General features: G+C 38.2%; 1 protein-coding gene across 2 annotated transcripts in view; it reads right to left on the reverse strand.

The window, feature by feature from the left end:
• API5 (apoptosis inhibitor 5) overlaps window positions 1-19,658 on the reverse strand; it is a 29,336-nt gene extending 9,678 nt beyond the window's left edge. For both annotated transcript variants that reach the window (XM_006728791.3, XM_006728790.3), the window contains exons 1-11: window positions 19,447-19,658; window positions 11,450-11,611; window positions 10,138-10,231; window positions 9,594-9,659; window positions 8,812-8,963; window positions 6,814-7,020; window positions 5,994-6,098; window positions 5,013-5,102; window positions 3,655-3,836; window positions 2,362-2,455; window positions 1,506-1,562 (exon numbers count right to left, since the gene is read on the reverse strand). In XM_006728791.3, the coding sequence (XP_006728854.1) occupies window positions 1,506-1,562; window positions 2,362-2,455; window positions 3,655-3,836; window positions 5,013-5,102; window positions 5,994-6,098; window positions 6,814-7,020; window positions 8,812-8,963; window positions 9,594-9,659; window positions 10,138-10,231; window positions 11,450-11,611; window positions 19,447-19,515 (1,278 nt within the window). In that variant the 5' untranslated portion in view covers window positions 19,516-19,658. The remainder of the gene's footprint in view (window positions 1-1,505; window positions 1,563-2,361; window positions 2,456-3,654; window positions 3,837-5,012; window positions 5,103-5,993; window positions 6,099-6,813; window positions 7,021-8,811; window positions 8,964-9,593; window positions 9,660-10,137; window positions 10,232-11,449; window positions 11,612-19,446) is intronic.
• Between the last annotated feature and the right edge of the window lie 1,213 nt (window positions 19,659-20,871).

Below are 20,871 nucleotides of genomic sequence, written 5' to 3' on the forward strand. Positions count from 1 at the left end.
AATGATGTAATGTATGGGGATTAACATAAGAATAAAAAAAAAATAAAAAAAATAAAAATAAAAATCTTTAAAAAAAAAAGAAAATAGCTCACATTTTGATTATGAATTCACTGTTTGAAATTATTATTTTTAAGGTTTTGAAATGAGTGGTAGCTAAAATTATGCAAAGAGCCCAAATGTCCATTGACTGATGAATGGATAAAGAAGATGTGGGGGGGGTGTGTGTGTGTGTGTATAAGAATATTACTCAGCCATCAGAAAGAATGAAATCTTCCCATCTGCAACAATGTGGATGGAACAGAAGTGTATTTGCTAAGTGAAATAGGTCAGTCAGAGAAAGAAATAACATGATTTCATATGTGGAATTTAACAAACAGAACAGATGAACAGAGGGGAAGGGAAAGAAAAATAAGATAAAAACAGGGCAGCAAACCATAAAAGACTTTATAGTTAAGACAACAGAGGGTTGCTGGAGGGGAGGTGGGTGGGGGGATGGGCTAAATGGGTGATGGGTATTAAAGAAGGCACTTGTTGGGACGAGCACTGGATGTTATACGTAAGTGATGAGTCACTAAATTCTATTCCTGAAACCAATACTACACTTACATTAACTAACTTGAATTTAAATTTAAAAAAAAAAAAAAGTAAAATTATAAAAATTTTCTTAGGAGATGGGAGTATTTGTACCTCTTCTCTTTCCATGATACTCATTCTTTAATGTCTCACTGTTGCTTTCTCTGAAAAGTTTCCCTCTCTTCTGATAAAAAGTAATTATTCCATGGGATTTTTACCAGATTAGTATTAGGGTATACCACCAGTCCTAATTTTGTTACTGTCAGGCTTTGTGCTCTAGGTGTTACAAACATCAGTGCTTTTTCCACCTGGCTACAATACTGTTAACTTAGAGCAAGAGATGATGGTTACTTTGTTGTGATTCTTTTTTTCTCCCCCTCAGATTGTGTTTTGTTTAGATTAATGGATACTTGGGGAGGATAAAGAGAACTGAAGGGTATTTATGGTTTATGGTATTTAAGGTACATCTTAGTCGACAGTACAGAAAGCGCTCAATTTATTACATAGACAAGTTAACAGAAAAGACCATAGGGAAACATTTCATGGGCCACACAGGCTTGTCCATCTTTAACGTAAGCAAAGCAGGCTTTTACTGGCCATTTGAAAGGACCCAACAGACCACCCGAACTTAAGTCAGTGAAATTTCTGAGTCTACACGTATTTGTTCCAATGCTTTTGGGTCAGAGAAAATCTGCATGCCTTTGTTTGCAGTATTTTCTGCAATAACATTTAAATAAATAATATGATTTTATGATAGCTACAGAAATGGAACTTGGTATTGTAAAAAGGATAAAGCCTTAAAAGGCCAAAAGTCTGGAATACAATGGTATCTCCCCTTTAACAGTATCATCACAGACCTAAAAACACATGGATAACCTCTTGCACTAACTTTCTAGCTAGCTGGAAGGACTGGGTAAGAAAGGAACACTTACCTTGATTAAAACATTAATATTATTTGTTATTTTCAGTGCAACAACCTTAATCTTGTTCTGCAAAAGGAAAACAAAATTAAAGTGCCAATAAACTTTTGTGATGCATATCCCATTCCCATATAGAACTGGAGTAATTACACTTCTCTTTCAGAATCATTTCTGCTTACTCCCACTTCTTGACTCTAAACCAGTGTAGAGATGGCAAAGAAAGCAAATAATCTTTATGTTCCCTTGACAGGTTAGAATATTAAACTGTTATTTACCATTTATCTGAAAAAATGAGTGACAGACAGGTCATATGTACACAGGAGTTGTTTTAGAAGTCACCAGCTTAAGTTACAGGAAGACATAATGAAAACTTAAAATATTTCATTAGAATTGGGATGAAGATTGATCAAAATAGGTGAGATCAGAGAAATCCAAAAATCCCAACACAAACACACATACAGTTTGGTTTAGAATTGGCAATTTAATCTTTTTTTTCAATGTAAATTGATGTTGGGTTTTCCAAAAGGTAAAAATTAAAATATCACAAATGTCAATCAAATATTTGAACAAAATGTGCTAATGAGACCCTAGTGAAAGACTGGTATGTATCTAAATTTGGGAACACTGTTCATAAACCTGGAAATATTCGAAATATTTCAACAAGGATAAAAACATAACTTAGCAAATCACTAGGCACTTAGACAATATGATGTCTTCTAACATCATATTGTATCTTCAACATAGACTTGTATTACCAGTTCAAATGAAGTCAAATGTTACATTTCAACATATGAATTGAGCCTGAATTTGTACTACATGCTGGCTATTATAAAAAATTTCCTTACAAGAAGTGACCCAGTATTCTCACCTCTTCTGTTTTTAAGGCCTCGCCTGTTTTACCCTGCAGAGCCAAGCGAAGTTGTCGGATATAAACCTGCAGTCCCCGTGCAAAGTACTGCAGCCTAAATAAAAAAGTATTGGTTAGTTAGCAAATCATTACTTCAACTTTGTTTTTAAACTCAGACAATCTTCTACTATAGCTAAATGTTCTTAACTAATAATTTTTTTGAGGAAATTTTTTTTATTATCAATATATGATCCCAAGAGATACATAAATAAGCGAAATAAAAAGTTTTCCTTTACCAAAAACGGGAATAAATCCATACTCAACCTGGCAAGGGAAGGATTTGTAACACTGTGTTTGTTATGTTAACCTGTAAAGCGTGGTCAGAGTGACCCATTCAGGAGCCATGGATTAGAATCATGGGTTCTACTCTTTCACTGGCCAACTGAAGGTCAAGTGACCTTAGACAGATCACTTACCCTCTATGTATTTATCTGCACACAGTGTTTGATCCCCAAGGTCTAGTTAAAAATAAAACAAAATTGCTAATCTGAGAATTATTATAAACTCATATAAATCTCAACGGGTTCGAAGAAATACCCTTTTCAAGTTTGTTCCCAGATAATATGTGAAGAAAGGCAGTATACAGCCCCATCTTGCTGACTTCTAGAACTCTGCTTAATAACCTGGCATCATTTTTTATTTTTGCAGGAATTTCTTAACTTGTAGCTTCTGACCAAATGTTTCACCAAGTATTAAACCACTGCCTTACCTAAGAATAGAGGACAGTAACAGATGGTACAGTGGCCAAGCATTTCAAAATTTAAGATGGGAAGTTGTTAATAAAATGAACAAAGTGTGTTCATGAAACAACTTATGATTTCTCCAGTGCTGCTCCCTTAGAACACGCTAAGACATTAACAACGGCAGCTCCAATTTACAAAGTACCCACTATGTACCAGGCACTGTGCTCAAAGCTTTCTATTCACTGTCTGATTCTCACAACTCTATGAGGCAGGTGCTGTTACCATTTAATGTAACTGCTGAGGAAAATCAGGGAGTTAGAGAGGTTGGGAACCTGCTCAAGATCATAAAGCAAGTGAGGAGAGTGAGTCTGTTTTTGAAAAAGTTCTCTCCCCCACATAGATCTGTTGCACCACAGGTTTATATACATTCTTGTTTTATGGATCTTCTATTTTGTCCCACCAGGTAAGGAAGGGTGGGGAGACAGCTCTTGTAAAAGGAAAAGAAAACCAAGGGAGTATCAAGATAGCCATCATCTTTGCCAAGGATTGGGCCACTTCAATCATACATCACCTAATTTTAAAATCTTTCAGCTTTTCTGCGTTCAGTTTGGCCGTTAAGAAATCTGGAAGTTTTCGGCCCAACTGGTGAAAGCTGTACAACAAACATTCCACATAGCTGAACTGCAGCTTGGGTTCTTCATTACCAGCATTCTCCCCATTTTCTGCTTCTTCTGGAGGGAGAGGCATGTACTCCTAAGAGATGAAAATATAGAGGTATTTGCAATATGCTGTAAATGCTCTAATTATAAACGCACAGTGAAATAACTGGGGGCATGCTTTTAAGGCATGAAGCATTAAAAACTACCAAAATCAGGAATTCAGGTAAGATATTCCTTTTACCTATCGGATCAATGACCTAGTCCGTCAACCCCTCCATATTAACCTATGTTGTAGCTGCTGCGACCACCACCACCGTTACTATTACCGACAGTGAAGTAGCTCGTAACATTTACTAGGCACTTACACAAATGAAGGAACTGAAATTCTGACAGCTTAGGTAATTTTTCTATGGTGAAAAAGTAAGATGAAGAATCAGGATTCAATCTAGGTTTGCCACCAAAAGCTGACGCTTTTAACCACTTTATTATGCTAATTCCAAAAATCTTTTCTGAACATTTTCCCACATTGTTTGACTCTCCTTACATTCCAAGTACTGCCAAAGGCTGTCACACTCTGGTAGGGTGTACAGGTCTGGAAGAGCTCCAGATGTTGGATGACTCAATTCATACTATAGGTCTAATGCTCCTCACTCACTGTGTCAGTTATACAAGTGCTTACATCCAACAAGAAAATCACTTGGTGATGCTGATAATTATTTTATCAGATGGCCTATTTTTTCCACAATTATGACTTAAATGATTTTATTTCCTGGCTGCTATAGCTACTTGGCCTTGGGCAGCAACCTGGATGGCAACCTGGAGCAAATGTGAAAAATATTTTGCTAAAGGAATAGCAGAAACACCTACTATAAAAATCCTGTATTATCTTTTACACAAACCATCAACAACAGAAACAATGCCAAAGATTTTCTTTTAAAAGTAGACAACAGGGGTGCCTGGGTGGCTCTGTTGGTTAAGCTACTGCCTTCGGCTCAGGTCATGATCCTGGAGTCCCAGGATCGAGTCCCGTATCGGGCTCCCTGCTCAGTGGGGAGTCTGCTTCTCCCTCTGACCCTCCCCTCTCTCATGCTCTCTCAAATAAATAAAATCTTAAAAAAAAAAAAAAAAAAATAGACAACATGTGGCCTGAACAACTAAAAACACTTGCTAGAATTATTTTATCTAATCTGAATTTCAAAAGTTGGTTCTCTAGAAATTACATCACACTATTACATACTGATTATGCCATAAGAAAAGAAAAAGTTCTTACCAATAACTTGTCAAATAGTTTTCTTAAATTTGTTTCTAGCTTTTCCATGTCACCACAAAATGAACTCATCTCTGCCAATAGTTTCAATACCTAAAACACACAATTCACTGTTATTAGTAGTATTTTTTTTGAATGGGCAAGGGCTGTAAAATAAGAATGATTTTAGATAACTTTTTAAGGCTGCTTCCTGCTACAGCTTAATATTGTACTACGAAGAGACACTAAGGAAGAACTCTTAACAGCAAAGAATTATTTACTAACATTTAGACTAGGCTTCATTTGCTATTAAATTTAGTCTCTGGACACTAACTCAAAGTATTGGTAACTGCTACTATTCTTGAGGTCCATCTCTCTTTTACTCAATCCCAGTCTTTAATAAGCCAAACCCAAGACATCTGAAGCAAATGACAACAACAGTATACAGTGGGTCTCCTCTCTTTCCCAAAAACCTATGAGGGAAATGGCACACATTTCCACACTTCAGCTCAATTCAATAATCATTATTTAGTGCCTTTCAGAATTGGCTCAGCACTAGATTCTGGGGATACAGAGATGAATCAGTTAAATGTGGAGAGATAAATAAATGTTACATGTGCTGTGAAAAAAATGTATATGTACATTACAGCAGAGATACAAAGGAGAGAGTCATCAATTATATTGGAGAACGGATAAAGGATATTTTGTATTAACCCAGTTTAAATCTGGCTCTCAATTATGGATAGAGGTAGGAACAGTCATGAATTAAACACCTTATTTAGAAGTATTAAGGCTACAAAGAGAGAATCATGAACACTATAGGCAGTGCTTTCCCACTGCAGCAAACTTTCATAAATTCATAAAGCATTCCTATGTGATTAATCCTGGGACAGATGACTAGCTAGCCATCATACCTTTATTCTCTTAGAAATCAGCTCTCTATGTTATTTATGTTAAAATATGGGAATGCCTTTTTAGTACTAAAAGCAGACGTTTTTCTCTTACCTCCAACTGTATATCGAGACCCTCCACTGGTGTAGTCAAGGAACTGAGGTTAGGGAGAACCTGCTCACAGAAGTAAGTCACAAACCTTGTGGAATGCACATTTTTCTGTAAAAATCCGAGGAACAATGAGTTGTCAAAAAAAAGGGGGGGATACTCTTTCAAATATAATAGCAGAATGTCGTTCAATAAATGCTAAGCATGACATCCAGTACTGTGGCTATAAATATAATACAGTGCATACCCCAGTGAACCCCAGAAATAACCCTGGTAGACAATACACACTCTGTTACGAAGTAATCTGGAGCATTTGGACATCTATAAGTTTTCAAACTCTTCCTCAATTCTTACGTCAAATTTTTGGGGATATTTTAGTGTTGAATTTTGTACATTTTTCAAAAGGGAGGAGTCCTTTATACAGTGTTTTTCAAACTATTCTATGCACATCCTGGAAGACTCATGGCCAGGGGAATCACAAAGCCAGAGAAAAAGAGCATATTTACCTAGAACAACGATCTGTTAAAAAATTTAAAAAAAAAAGCTAAATTACTAACCCAAATGGTTTAAAAACTCAGCCAAACCATAAAGTATGATGCAAAACTCTCTAGACTTTAAAAAAATCTCTAAGCAAGACTTTAAAAAGAAATTTCTGGCTGCTTTGGGCTCTCACCAACCCCACCAAGGCCTCCATAAAGTAAATATTCACTCCACTGTGTTACTATTTTATGCAAAAGTTTGAGGAGAATGCTCAAGTGAGTATCTACAGAAATATAAGCTTCAATAGAGTAATCAAAATAGCAACTAGGTAAAACAAAGAGCTCACAGAGAAGAGGGGCACTGCCTGCCGAGTGCACTGTAAGAGCCTGTCCACACAGTCGGGATCTGAGGGATTGAAGGTTTGCTCCAGGTCGGCTTGTTCAGCCACGAGTTCTACAAGTTGCTGCCTTCCGCTCACTGTCTGTAAGCTTTTTAACCCAGAGAGTATCTTCATGAACAGGACAAATTCTTCACCAGTCACATCTTCTAGGACCTAGAAAGAGACAATTCAGAATTACAGTATTGGTATCACTTGAATGGTAAAGAAAGAGCAATACTGAAACAGTGTAACAAATTTGTCCCTTATTAAAGTCAGATTACTATTAATATTTCTGAAATACTGATGAGAAGACAATTTCTGGCTTCAGTCAATTTAGCTTTAGAGTACACCAGGCATTCTCAGTGGAGCGCTACACTGTCTCCAAAGGTGCAGAACTTGGTTCTTGGAAAATTTACTCTTTTTTTATGTATAAAGTACAGATACACAGAGTGCATAAACAGATACAGTGTATCTGTGGCATTAAAATTTCATAGGAGAACAGCTAAGAAAAAATAGTCCAAAAAGACTCTCTTTGGGGGGGGAGGGGGTGGTAAGAGCAGAAAAAAAAAAAAAGTAGAAGAATTCTATAGTCCACTGCCAAATTAGATTCAGCTTCCTATATTTAAAAGCAGCTCAGAGCACCTGCCTGGCTCAGTCAGTAGAGTATGTGACTCTTGATCTTGGGGTTATAAATTCAAGCCCCATGTTAGGTATAAAGATTACTTAAAAAAATAAAACTTTAAAAATACATAAAAGCAACAATAAATTAATTAATTCACATTAATATGGCAACTGTATACAAAATAGACCATACAAGTCTTAAGTGCTCCACATCAGTGGGTCTAAGCCTTTCTATTCACTGACTGAAGAAACAAGCAATCATGACATACTCCACCAGGTTACTAGCTGGGGCAGAGGTAAAATATGTTGATACTCCCACCTGGAAAGCTGCTCCTTTCGCTCTCACTGAAGAAATCTCATCAGTAAGCAAGTGAGTGATATTATTAGAGACAATTCTGAATTTTCCTGAACATATATATAAAAGCAATGATCTTCAAACTTTGGCACTTTATGAGTGAAAAGTTAGCTGTGACAAACCTTGTGAATCTTAGCATTTCTAACTATGCTGGTGCTGGGAGCACAAATAGGCATGGTCTCCTTATAGTGATATGGGGTAAGATGAAAAAAAAAAAAAAGGCATTTCAATGTGTTTCCTTGTCATTTTGAAATGACCCAGAAGACTATAGGAGAATATCCTAAAAGTGGGGAGAGGAGTGGAAATTAGGTAAAATTTCCTGAAGGAAATGATTTGCACAGAGTACTGAAGAATGCATAAATTTTGAGGATAACACCACAAAAGATTTAAGTGTGATCACATCCCTTTAAATTAACATGCTGATTCATCATTACTGGTGACCAAAGTGCAAAATACGATATAAGAAAAGCTTGACATTCTATGGTGATTTTAACAGAATATATCATTTTATACGTAAGCTACATACTGCTAATTTCATCTTTTTTTTTTTTTTAAGATTTTATTTGAGAGAGAGAGAGAGGAAGAGAAAGCACAAGCGGGAAGAAGCAGAGCGAGAAGCAGACTGAGCAGGGAGCCCGACGTAGGGCTCGATCCCAGGACCCTGGGATCATGACCTGAGCTGAAGGCAGGCGCTTCACCGAGCCACCCAGGCGCCCCACACATACCGCTAATTTCAAATACGTTCTTTTGCTTTAAAGAAGTCCTGTTAGGGGCGCCTGGGTAGCTCAGTCATTAAGCGTCTGCCTTAGGCTCAGGTCATGATCCCAAGGTCCTGGGATCGAGCCCCTCATCGGGCTCCCTGCTCCGCGGGAAGCCTGCTTCTCCCTCTCCCCCTCCCCCTGCTTGTGTTTCCTCTCTCTGTCAAATAAATAAAATCTTTAAAAAAAAAAAAACAAAACAAGTCCTTTTAAATGATGACTGAAGCTTACCTTTTTGGATTCAGTTAGTATAAGTTCCTCTACTTCCTTTGTTAAGACTTCATCTGGTAAAGTCTTAAGTTTTGTAGAAAGGAATTTGATTGCTCGTTCTCTAACAATGTCCTCTCCTTGAAGTATTTGGCTAAACAAGCCACCTAAAGTCCCTGCAAAACAAAACAGTTGTGTGTAGCAAGTCAATTCTATATCTTCATGAAGTTTTCCCCTTTAACTCATTTAACAGTTATTTAACAGTTATTTCTTTTCCAGTGAGTTAATAAGCATCCTGAATATCATTGATTCTGGCTAAATTAAGTCTGAAATGTCTACAGCCCCAACCATAACAGTAATCACATGCTTGTTCATGGATTCAGAAACAACTTGAGCATGACTTTCCCTTTTTAATAATTATTAATAATAAACAGACCCAGGTATTTTGGAGAATTTCTTTAATGTGGCGAAGGGAGTCTTCCAACAAATTACCAATGGAAAAGTTTGATCTGTTTCTGCAATTACTTCTGCTGGTTTTTTGAGTCACAAATATCTTGTGCTAAGCAACTTTTTTTAAGATTTTATTTATTTATTTGAGAGAGAGAGAGCGCACAAGGAGGGGGAGCAGCAGGCAGAGGGAGAGGGAGAAACAGGCTCCCCAGCTGAGCAGCTTTTTTAAAGAACACTTAGAACTTTTATGAAACAGAACTCAGGGTGAATCTGACTTTATCCTTAATGAATAATGCCAAGCTGCCCAATTCTTTTTGAACACATCAAGCACAATTCAGAACAAGAGGTGGCCTTACCTTTTGCATCCATCTTAAATATACTTAACAGGGCGTTGTTCACTAAGTTAAATTCTGCAGAGTCATCTGGAGAGAGAAAAAGTAGTACAATGTATAAAATGAATGAAAAATATCATTTGCTTCATTTTCAAACCTAAGATTCAACATAGTTTCTCACAGACTACATTGAAAGCGGAGATACAATTAAGCATTCTGCTCAAGAACCAAGAAAATACACCTTCCCCAGCTGATCTGGCATACCAGGAAAGCTTTTACGTTAAGATGGTACAATTAAAAAACTACAGGAAATTGGGAGGCAAATCATGATACATCAACATTCCCAAAAGAATCACTATGTCTTTATAAACAATTAAAAACAAAGGAAAACAGCATTAGGAATTAGATAATCACAATCCAATAAGCTTCAAACTACTGATTGAAAAAAAGAATTTTAATTTCTATTAGAAGTAGTACCTCCAGCCATAAAGAAAAAAAAGCTAAAAACACTCACTTTTTTCAAAGAGAAGTTATATTTAGATAAAAGGGTAATAATAAAATTCCTTACCTGTCTGCAGAAGTTGAGTTAGTATATCTGCCACCCGGGGAAGATTTTCTCCAGTGGCAAACTGAGGCAGCTCTTTAATTGCTTGCCGTCGAATCTGAATACGATTTCAAACAAAAAATTAAGCAAATACTACCATCAACAGAAACAACAATCCCCACCTTTAAGGAAAACTAAAACCACAGAGAAACCACAATTAGGGGCATATGAGTCACCAAAATATAAAACATGAGACTTCTGGCAGTTTTAGAAATAATTTGTTCCAATTTAATAGTCAAGCTTCACAGAATAAATATGTGGTAGAAAGGAATGTTAAATACAATTACCCGACTGGAGTAGACAGATTTGAGATCATAAGCAAAGTTTATATACTGAGTACATGTAACTGTTGGGTCTTTACTACCTTTGGGCATATACTACAGTAGCCCTTAAAATGGCTAGAGTGGTAATGACCTATCTAGTAACTATATTTACTTCAGAATTTCCAGTATTAACTACTTAATATAACATCTGTGAATATATTTTGTGTACTTAATTCCAAATTTGTGGTCCTGGCTTATTTAGTTTAAAATAAAAATGGATATGACTTATTTTTTTTAATTTAATTTAATTTTATTATGTTATGTTAGTCACCATACACTACATCATTAGTTTTTGATGTAGTGTTCCATGATTCATTGTTTGCGTATAACACCCAGTGCTCAATGCAATATCGGCAAATTGTGCATGGAATGCTGGCAATTTACTAATTTCACTTGAAAAGCCAGGAGGTGATAGTTGAAAGTTCTCAGGAACCTGAATCAGCAGCCAGAAATGCTAACAGTTAATTCTGTTTCAAGGAAAAACTATTTCTTCTTTTTCTAGTAGTCACATGTAATGATTACACAGACCAATTATTTTTTTGTTATGCACAATATTTAGGGGTGCTGAAACTATATGATGTAACACTTAAATATCTAAGCAAGTATAAATTGATTGAAAACTAACATTAGTCTAATTTCATGTGCACAATGTATAACAATCTATGAAAAAATGTGAGCCACAACCCATTTTTTCCAGTGGATAACAGATAAGGAAAACAAAATATTTTGTGATTCTATGCATTTTTCACAGTTGAAAAGTGGTGAGAGAGAGAATACATTTTCGCAAACATAGATTTAAGCCTCAGGATGGCATCATGCCAAACGACACTGCAGTATTTCGTTGTGCACAGATATGACTGGTGCTTCAATTACATTAGCTGCACATAGGAAGTGTCTGAAAATGGCAAGTGAGACATATGAAAGCTTGTTGAAAGCATCAATCATAAACTTACTGATACATCTTCATCCTCACAGAGGTCTAATTGTGCATTGATAGCAGAATCAGCCAATTCTGGAAAATGTTTAAAGAATTTCGGAATAAACTGGGCTGCTAATCTTTTTTCTTTTGTACCACCTTTCACACCATCTAGTATCACTTGATAGGCATCTTTATGCTGAAAGAAAGAATAAAGCAGAAAAGAAACAATTTTTAAGGATAGGAAGCTAAACAAACATGAGTCTGCTTTAAATTAGAAAAGTTTTACATAGGCTAAAAAAAAGTAGGGCTTATTTTTGGAGTCTTACTGTTTAAATTGGACACCTATATTCCTACCATCTTCTCCCCTGCCCTCTCCCCGCCCCCATGCATTATTTGTCAGTTGGGAAAGAGAGAAGGACTTGAATTTTAAATGGAGAAAGCAAATATGTTTGTTGATGCACCAAGGCTTCCTTGTACTAGTGATTACTGACCTGACCTTGTGACCATATTCATGGTTAAACATTATAATTAATATCATATCATAGAATTCTCAAAGAATTGTGTTACATCTACTTAATCATATTTATCTGATTTCAACTAGCGCCTTGATGAAGGTGGAGAGAATACAATCTTGAAATTAAGCAATAACAGGGAGGTTAGGAAGTTTTTTTGGTTTCATTTATTTTATGATACAAAAACAGTAATTCATTCTAGATAGTTAACTTTGGATTAAGATAGATTCTAATGTTACATATTTACTTTTTATTAGAATACATTAAAAACTCATTTGTTTCCTTTTATTTATTTATTTTTGAGAGAGAGAGAGGGAGACAGCACACAAGGGGGTAGGGGGAAGGGAGAGGGAAAAAGGGGAGAGAGAAAGGGAGTCTCCAGCAGACTCCATGCTCAGCACAGAGCCCAAAGCAGGGCTTGATCTCATAACCCTGAGATCATGATCTGAGCTGAAATCAAAAGTTGTATGCTTAACCGAATGAGCCACCCAGATGCCCCTCATTTGTTTCCTTAAAAAAAAAAAACTTCAGAAGTGCTCTCCCTTAGATACTTATAATGTGAAGGGTCAACAAGTTCCTAATCCCCCTTACACCTTGCCTCCAAACCAGTCCTTTTCTTAAGTGACAGTGATCAAGCTGGCAAACAGGAGTAATAAATCCTGAGATTATAGATACACCTTCTGTTTGGACATATGAATAAAACTTCTAATTACTGAAAAACATTAAACATTATAATAATGATACCAAATGTGCACACAGCATAGTGTTTACTTACTCTGCTCAAGGCAATGCTCTGCTTTAGATATGTGTTTTAGATACTTCCATGCCATCAAAAGGAAAATAACCAATAAAAATCCAGTGGATTATAGAATTGCCCAAACTTTAGTTTTATAATAACTCTTTTCATGGACAATACCATGTTAAGTGGAAAAAATAAAGCAAAATGCAAAGTTACTTGGGTACAGTAGGATCTCAATTAAGGACTTTAATAACAGAAATAAAGTGTTCTAGGGCGCCTGGGTGGCTCAGATTGCTAAGCGTCTGCCTTCGGCTCAGGTCATGATCCCAGGGTCCTGGGATCGAGTCCTGCATCGGGCTCCCTGCTCCTTGGGAGCCTGTTTCTCCCTCTGCTTCTCTCTCTGTCTCTCATGAATAAATAAATAAAATCTTAAAAAAAAAAAAAAAGAAATAAAGTGTTCTAGTATCAAAAAGGCTACAGTCACAATTAGATATTTTAAAGGTACAAGTTTTAATATATTCTGCAAAAATACTAGATTGAAACTTCAAATACTGCCAACCTATCTAAAAAACATAAATTCTAAAAATTAGTTCCAAAAAACTAAAATTCCACCAACTGATTGACACTCCTTTTAATATCTTAAACATAACACCAACTCCTAAATAAGAAACATTTCCTGAATTAGGTTAGCTTCCTCATGAAGTGCAGACACAAAATCAGTCATTAGGAGTTACTACTTCAAAAGCATATTACACACTTTTTAATGCAAAGGTTTGAAAAATTATGGCTACCTTCTCTACCACTGTACATTCCTGTGGTTTGTCTCATGTCTTCCAAATAGACTTCGTAAAATCAAAGTTTTAAACAGTTCTGACACCCTTACTTTTTGCAGGGTATCAAATCCAAGTTCCTTTAAATCAAACAAAGCTTTACTTATAAAGCCTTTTGAAGAAATTCCTTACATTGTCTAAAATTAATTGAAGAATCCCTACTTCAAACAATTCATTCTCTTGTCAAGAAAAAAATATCTGAATAGAGTAAAAAGGAATCATCAGCGACATTTATTGAAAGCCTACCGGGACTGAGTAATGCCTTGTGTACATGCCTCACAGTAATCCTGTGAGTTAGGTGTTCCTACTATCCCTATTTTTTAGATGAGAAAACCAAGACTCAGAAAGTGAAATAATTTGTCCAGAGCTACACAGCTAGACAAGTAGCAGATCCAGACCTGAACATAGTTCTGATAGGCTCTAAAGTCAAGATCTGTGCCTAATACCAAGCCTCTTTAAGTTCTGAGATCTTTGTTAACAAAGGAAGAGAGAAAGAAAGCTTGCCAGATCTAGGACTGTCAGAGCGAAAACTTGAATCCTAAATATAGGCTCCATACAAGCATGTACACTGAGATACAGCATCCCAAACACAGCCAAGTGCTTTGAAAAGTTAAGCATTTTAACATATTCAAACTAGAAATCTAAGTTTCTACCATTGGTAGGCATGTTTTTTTTTTTTTAAAGATTTTATTTATTTATTTGACAGAGAGAGACACAGCGAGAGAGGGAACACAAGCAGGGGGAGTGGGAGAGGGAGAAGCAGGCTCTCCGCAGAGCAGGGAGCCCGATGCGGCACTCGATCCCAGGACCCTGGGATCATGACCTGAACTGAAGGCAGTCGCTTAACCGACTGAGCCACCCAGGCGCCCGGTAGGCATCAGTTTTATCAAATAATTTCTATAAACGTTACTAACAGACTGCACACTGATTACCCTAAGATAATGCAAAATAAAATGCTCTTCTTTGCCAGCTCTTTAACTGTAGCATAGGGACAAGACTTTTTACAGAATCTCCCTAAAGTAGTTATTACTTCTGGTTTTCCAAGTAGGAACAAAATATAAGTGATATTTTCAATGATCACAGTGATTTAGTGACAGATTGTAACCATAATAAAGTATTTCAAATACTACACAGCACTGCTTATTTTTTTCTCTTCCACCACAAGTGTATATTTTAGCTAGATAAATTTGTAATCCTAATAAGTTTTAATTGTAAATATTTTAATGCATTTCTGAAACTATGTATTTGTGTGCTTTTAATAGCTAATTAAAAAAGTAAACTCTAAAGAAATCACTAAAATATTTTCAAGTAAAAAGTCAGCTACAATAAGATCCACATTCAGCAGATACCTTCTACGGTAAGAAATTTGTGATAGTGATTGTCAAAACACAACCAATATATTTAAGTGATCAGTGACATGCCAGGTAAAGCCATGTTTGAGACCAGGATGCAGCTTCTAGGAAATAAACAATTATTTTATTTTATTTTATTTATTAAGATCTATTTATTTTAGAAAGAGAGAGAGCAGCAGCGGGAAGGGGAGAGAGAGAGGGAGAAAGAATCTTAAGCAGACTCTGCCTGAGCATGGAGCCCTACACGGGGCTCGATCTCATGACCCTGAGATCACAACCAGAGCCAAAACCAAGAGTCGGCTGCTTAACTGCACCACCCAGGTGCCCCTAAACACTTATTTTACAGAAGAAATGATATAGTTCCAACAAACGTATTTCTCAAGTATGACATAAAAAGAAAACGGATATGCTAAGCTATATTACTTTCTTCTTCAATTTGTAATCTAGTTTGTATGTAATACTGAATTAACACTTTATTTAGTGAAGTATACCTGACATATGGACGTACAACATAGGGATTTGACAATTCTATATATTACTCAATGTTCAATACAATTAAGTGTAGTCGCTGTCATCATCCAACATTATTACAATATTATTGACTATTCATACTTTTACCTATTTTTGAGGGATTATAAACTTGGTCTGTGATTTTAGCTTAATCATACAAAAAAAAAGAGAGTGCTATTTCATGAAATATAAATGAATCAAGCTTACACTCTTCCATGAAGAGCCAACATACTCCTGTGTGAGAGAACCCCAAAGGAGAAATCGGAGTTCAGGCATTATATTGACTTTTTCTTAAAGATTTTATTTATTTATTTGACAAACTGAGAGACAGAGAGCAAAAGAGGGAACACAAGCAGGGGCAGTGGGAGAGGGAGAAGCAGGCTTCCCGCTGAACAGGGAACCCGATGCTAGGCTTGATCCCAAGACCCTGGGATCATGACCTGAGCTGAAGGCAGACGCTTAACGACTGAGCCACCCAGGCACCCGGCATTATATTGATCTTAACTCAGCCTAACTGCCCCAGTCCTTTCACAGGTGTTTTTTTTAAACTTTAAAAATTTTTTTGACTACATAATAAAAAACTAAATATATCTACATTTAAAAATTAAGTAAATTCAGAAAAATTAGAAACAAATGTAGATAATGGACCACAGCTTGCTCTATGATAGCGAGTTGGCCGCTCTAGGCAGAGCACAGTGGAAAGGGGGCTAGGGAGGTAATGGAACACTCGGCAGAGGAAGGAGAACGGAAGGGGTAGTAGCAGAAGCAGAGCTGGGGGAAGGGAAGCCGAATAGTAGGTGGAAAACAGGAGCTACAAGAGGGAAGCAGACAGACTGGAGGGTTTTGAGGCATTAAATAATGCTTCACTTAGAATTTATCACTCGAAGTTTGCTTATTAGAAAAGACACTCGGGCGCCTGGGTGGCTCAGTTGGTTAAGCGACTGCCTTCGGCTCAGGTCATGATCCTGGAGTCCCGGGATCAAGTCCCGCATCAGGCTCCCTGCTTGGCAGGGAGTCTGCTTCTCCCTCTGATCCTCCCCCTTCTCATGCTCTCTCTATCTCATTCTCTCTCAAATGAATAAATAAAATCTTTAAAAAAAAAAAAAGAAAGAAAAGACACTCATGGTTTAAATATATGATGCGAGAGTATAAAGTTCTCATCTTCATTCATATATATATGTGTACACACAGTAATTACATTTATATATCACTTATTATATAACATATTAACTGTGTAATTACAAATTTTATTATTAATATAATTACACCTGCTCTTTCTTTGAATATATTTCTTCAACTTTAAAGAAAAAATGTCTACTGAAGAGCAAGGCACAGTGCAAGGAGAGAAACAAAAAAATGAGTCTTAACCTCAAGACTTTATAATTTGGAAAGGGAAGAAGAGAAGTCCTCACGTGAAATAAAATATAAATCTGAAGTACTATAAATGAATACACAGTGTCAAGGAGGTTCATCAAGAGAAACATCCGATCTGTTTGAGGAAAATTAGCTGAAAACCTCAGAGAACTTGTGTTTTTCCTAACATATTCAGAGAGCATTACTCTCAGAGTAGAATTGACAGTAGTGAGGAGGGCACTCCCCTCACAGCAGCAGCACGAGCAACTGTGGTACTCGGCTCTTTGACAAAGGATAAAAATAAAAATAAACGTTAGAAGGAAGTTCTAGAATAAAAACTCAAACATGGTCTCAGAAATGTCCAGATAGGTACCTGCCAGGAAACTCAACGACCTTGACTGCAAACCTTGTAAGTTAAGCGAAAATCAGGCTTTGCTACACTAAGAATGTAAATACTTTTTCTCCTTAAAAAATCGTCAGTGGTGTTCTTTCCATTAAGTTGGCTCTTGCTTTTAGTTAAAATTCACATGCAGTATCCTGAAACCCACTATCTTTTTTGGTGAGCAGTTTTAGGACTTTCTCTAAAAGGGGAAAAGTTATTACACAATAGAGCAGAATCAGTAGCCATATGGATTAGTCCAGCTTCAGTCCTCCCAGAATTCACTGTTTGAGGCTGAGAAAATCACTACACTTCATTATGCACAGGTCTTTTTGTCTCAAATAGTTGCCTGACAGCTGTCATTACAGTGTCATGAAGGTACCGATCTCACATCATGCTAAGAAATTGTGCTAAAATTTTAGCAACTGGCACAGTGTTTGGCACACGGTAGGCACTCAAAAAATGTACTGAATAAATGAAACTGTGGGCCCTCATTGAAACCTGAATGAAAAAGCCCCTCTTATGTTTTTCACAAACTTGTCTCCTAAGCGCTCTTTCCAAATTAAAAGCAAGATTTTTGCCTCGAGAAAGACATTTTTGACCTCTTGAGGGAGAATTCTCAATCCTACCTGGTATTTAAGATTAAAGATGACATTAAGAGGAAAATGTGAGCAACTCTCAATTATTCACAATGTATATGTAAATTCCAGTTTGGATTCTATTTGCCCTAAGAGACTAGGTGGCTGTCAACCTTTTTGCTATCCAGAAAAGAATGAGGGAGGGGGTATGGGACAAGACTATGTACACAGTTTCTAAGTTTCCCTAAAAAATTTCTGATCTACCTCTTTGGGAGAGCACCATCTACAAACTGAGGATCACTCCTGGTTTCTACCCCATCTCCTCTGCTGATCTGCAACAAACTCAGTTTTAGGTAGAACAATTTGCTACAATATTCCTCAAATCTGTCACAATGAATGAGAATATCTTCACTACTACATCTTTCTAGGAACAACAACAAAATCAAAATATGACTGATCATAGTTTTTCCAATCTTGTCTTAATGGGCAGAAAATTTCTCCTTCAGTACCGACCTAACACACACCCTATATTTATCTACAACAGACTGTCAGTATATTTCTCATTGATGATGTCAAAATTCCCTACTGAAATGGAAATATATTTGGAAGAAAAATAATCTGGTACTTTCAACTGGTATATTTACAATTCTAGATTAAGCTTAAGGAAGGTCCTGACATCACAATTTCTGGTGGTGGTGTTCAGCTGGGAAATAATTTCCCTGAATTACATATGTCCAGAAAAAGGGGCTGGGAGGGGCCGTGCCACATAGCCTTGCTAATGTTAGTAGTAGACTACAGGATCTTCCACTTCTTACTCCATGGGACAGACAAGCATAAGAATCACATTAAGTTCTAAGCACCGAAATAGAATTTCTAACAATAATCAAGATTACTTCTGGGAGAGCCTGGTTCTTTTCCCAAGAAACACACACACCCCACACCCCCCAACTCCTTAAGTTCAATATACTCCAGTACTTGAAAACTCACGAAGAAGCCCGTATGGTCAACTCAACACTGCTGAAACTGTGTGTCTTGGGGAAACACTGCGGAGAGCTCTTGCCAGACAACTCTATTTAAAGCCGCTCTCTCCCCCTCCCCCCTGCCACTGCACGGTCCCGTTATATTTTCTTCACAACACTTTCCGAGGCGGGTATCCAACTTTCTTATTTATCATTAGTCTCCCTCACTAAAGGTACATTTGGGGAGAGCACGGTAACTTTCTATCTTGTACCTTCAGCGCCCGGCACAGCGCCTGGTGTATAGTAGGCGCTCAAAAACGTACTGAATAAATGAAATCGTAAACCCTCGTTAAAATCCGGGCAAAAGGGCTTCTCTTCTGTTTTTCACAAACTTCTGTCTGCTAAACACTCTTCCTAAATTAAAAGCAGATTTTTTGCCTCGACAAAAACATTTCTGACCTCTTGAGAACTCTCAATTTAATCTTCCAATGGGCTGAGGTCCACCGGAAAGGAGAAAGACTTGAGAGCAACCTGCAGGGCAAGGCTCGGGATGAGAATTAACGGGGGGGCTGACGAGGCTTAGTTAGGAAACACCACGGTGAGAAAAGGCTGGTCAAGGGAGGCAGAGGGGCCTGGGACCGGGACCCGCGCTCTCCCTGGCGAAGCCGGAGTCTACACTCCCAGAGAGGCCCACCCCGACGAAACAGCCGGGGCGGCTGGGAGCCCGCGGGAGAACGAAGCAGCAGCCCCCGCCCGGCCTGAGGAGCGCTTTCGAGAGGCCGCGGAGTACCGGGCCCTGCAGGCCGCTCGGGGACTTACCTGGCCCACTTGCTCCGTAGCATCGGCTAAGATGCCATAGTTGCGATAAAGCTCCTCCACGGTCGGCATGGTGAGCGACAAGCCCAGGGCCCGCTCCTGCTGTCGTCGTCGACGCCGGCGCCACCGCCGCCTCTAAAGTTCTCCAAGCCCGCGACCCGCACTATTACGCCTCCAGCTGCCGCCAGTGCCGCCGCCAGTCACCGCGCTCAGGACGGCTCCGCCCCCAACGTCTACGTAAAGACGTGCGCGTTGGGAGCGGCCTTCATTGACGGCCGATGCATGGCCTGGAGTTATAGCGCCCTCTAACGCTTGGCTGTGCAAAAAGCGACAACAATGATTGATTAGCTCAGGATCCTTTGAAGGATTGTGCCTGGCCAGGAGCTCGCGGGGGCGGGGGGAGGAAAATACAAAGATGACTGCGTTTCTGCTCTTAAAAGATCTCCCATTGTCCAGAAAAGTAATCTTAACGGGAGAAAAATAGAATGAGGGGTCGGAGAGTTTCAGGGTTGAAACATTAAGCTATTATAGATGATAAATTTCAAAGCCAGATCAGTTTATGCAGAATATGCACAGGCAATGGTCACAAAACAATTCCCTGGCTCTTGTACTCCTCGGTCAGATTAAGAATATTAAATGGGTGGGCCCGGTGATCGGTATCAAGGAGGGCACATATTGCATGGAGCACTGGGTGTTATATGCAAACAATGAATCATGGAACACTACATCAAAAACTAATGATGTACTGTATGGTGACTAACATAACATAATAAATAAAAGAATATTAAAAAGGATTAGGGAGCAGAAGGAGAGGAATTGGTGAGGTTTTGTTTTGTTTCTGAGAGAAATGTGCTTAGAGATGTGAGTAGCATAGGGCAGTGGCCATCTCCTTCCCTCAAGCCTGGGTCCATTCTGAGGAATCTGAAATATGATGCCTGTAGGTGGGAGTTGCAAAAGACTGGCTCCTGAGCTATGCTGAAGAAGTTTGAGTTTCCTGTGACGGCAGAGTGGAGGTGGCCATGTTGGGACCTACTTGCATTCCCAGATTTTGCTGGAGGAAGGGTGTTGGAGTGATTTCCTTGTGTCAGAAGTGGGCCATGCAACAGAGAGAGAAAGATAATAGATCCATTCAGAGTCCTCCTCCAGGGGTCTTCTGCCTGAGAGTGAGAAAGCCTCATGACAAGAGTCAATGGCAGCAGGAACTAGGTGGTGATTACAGAGGGATTACAGATCACTACAGAGTGATCCACGTGAAAGACTTGGTCTCTACCAGACCAGAGAATGTCTGGAGTACTGCACAGTTCAAGACCGTTCTTATGTACTCATTTCTTCCCTCTTCTTGCTCCCCTTATACCTAGGGGGGCTCAGAAACTGCCTTCCAAATTTAGTCATGGATGAGAAGCAGAGGGGCAAGAAGGAGGCCCCAGC

This window comes from Leptonychotes weddellii, chromosome 11, assembly GCF_054177405.1.
Source record: "Leptonychotes weddellii isolate Sample4059 chromosome 11, ASM5417740v2, whole genome shotgun sequence".
Taxonomy (NCBI): Eukaryota; Metazoa; Chordata; class Mammalia; order Carnivora; family Phocidae; genus Leptonychotes; species Leptonychotes weddellii.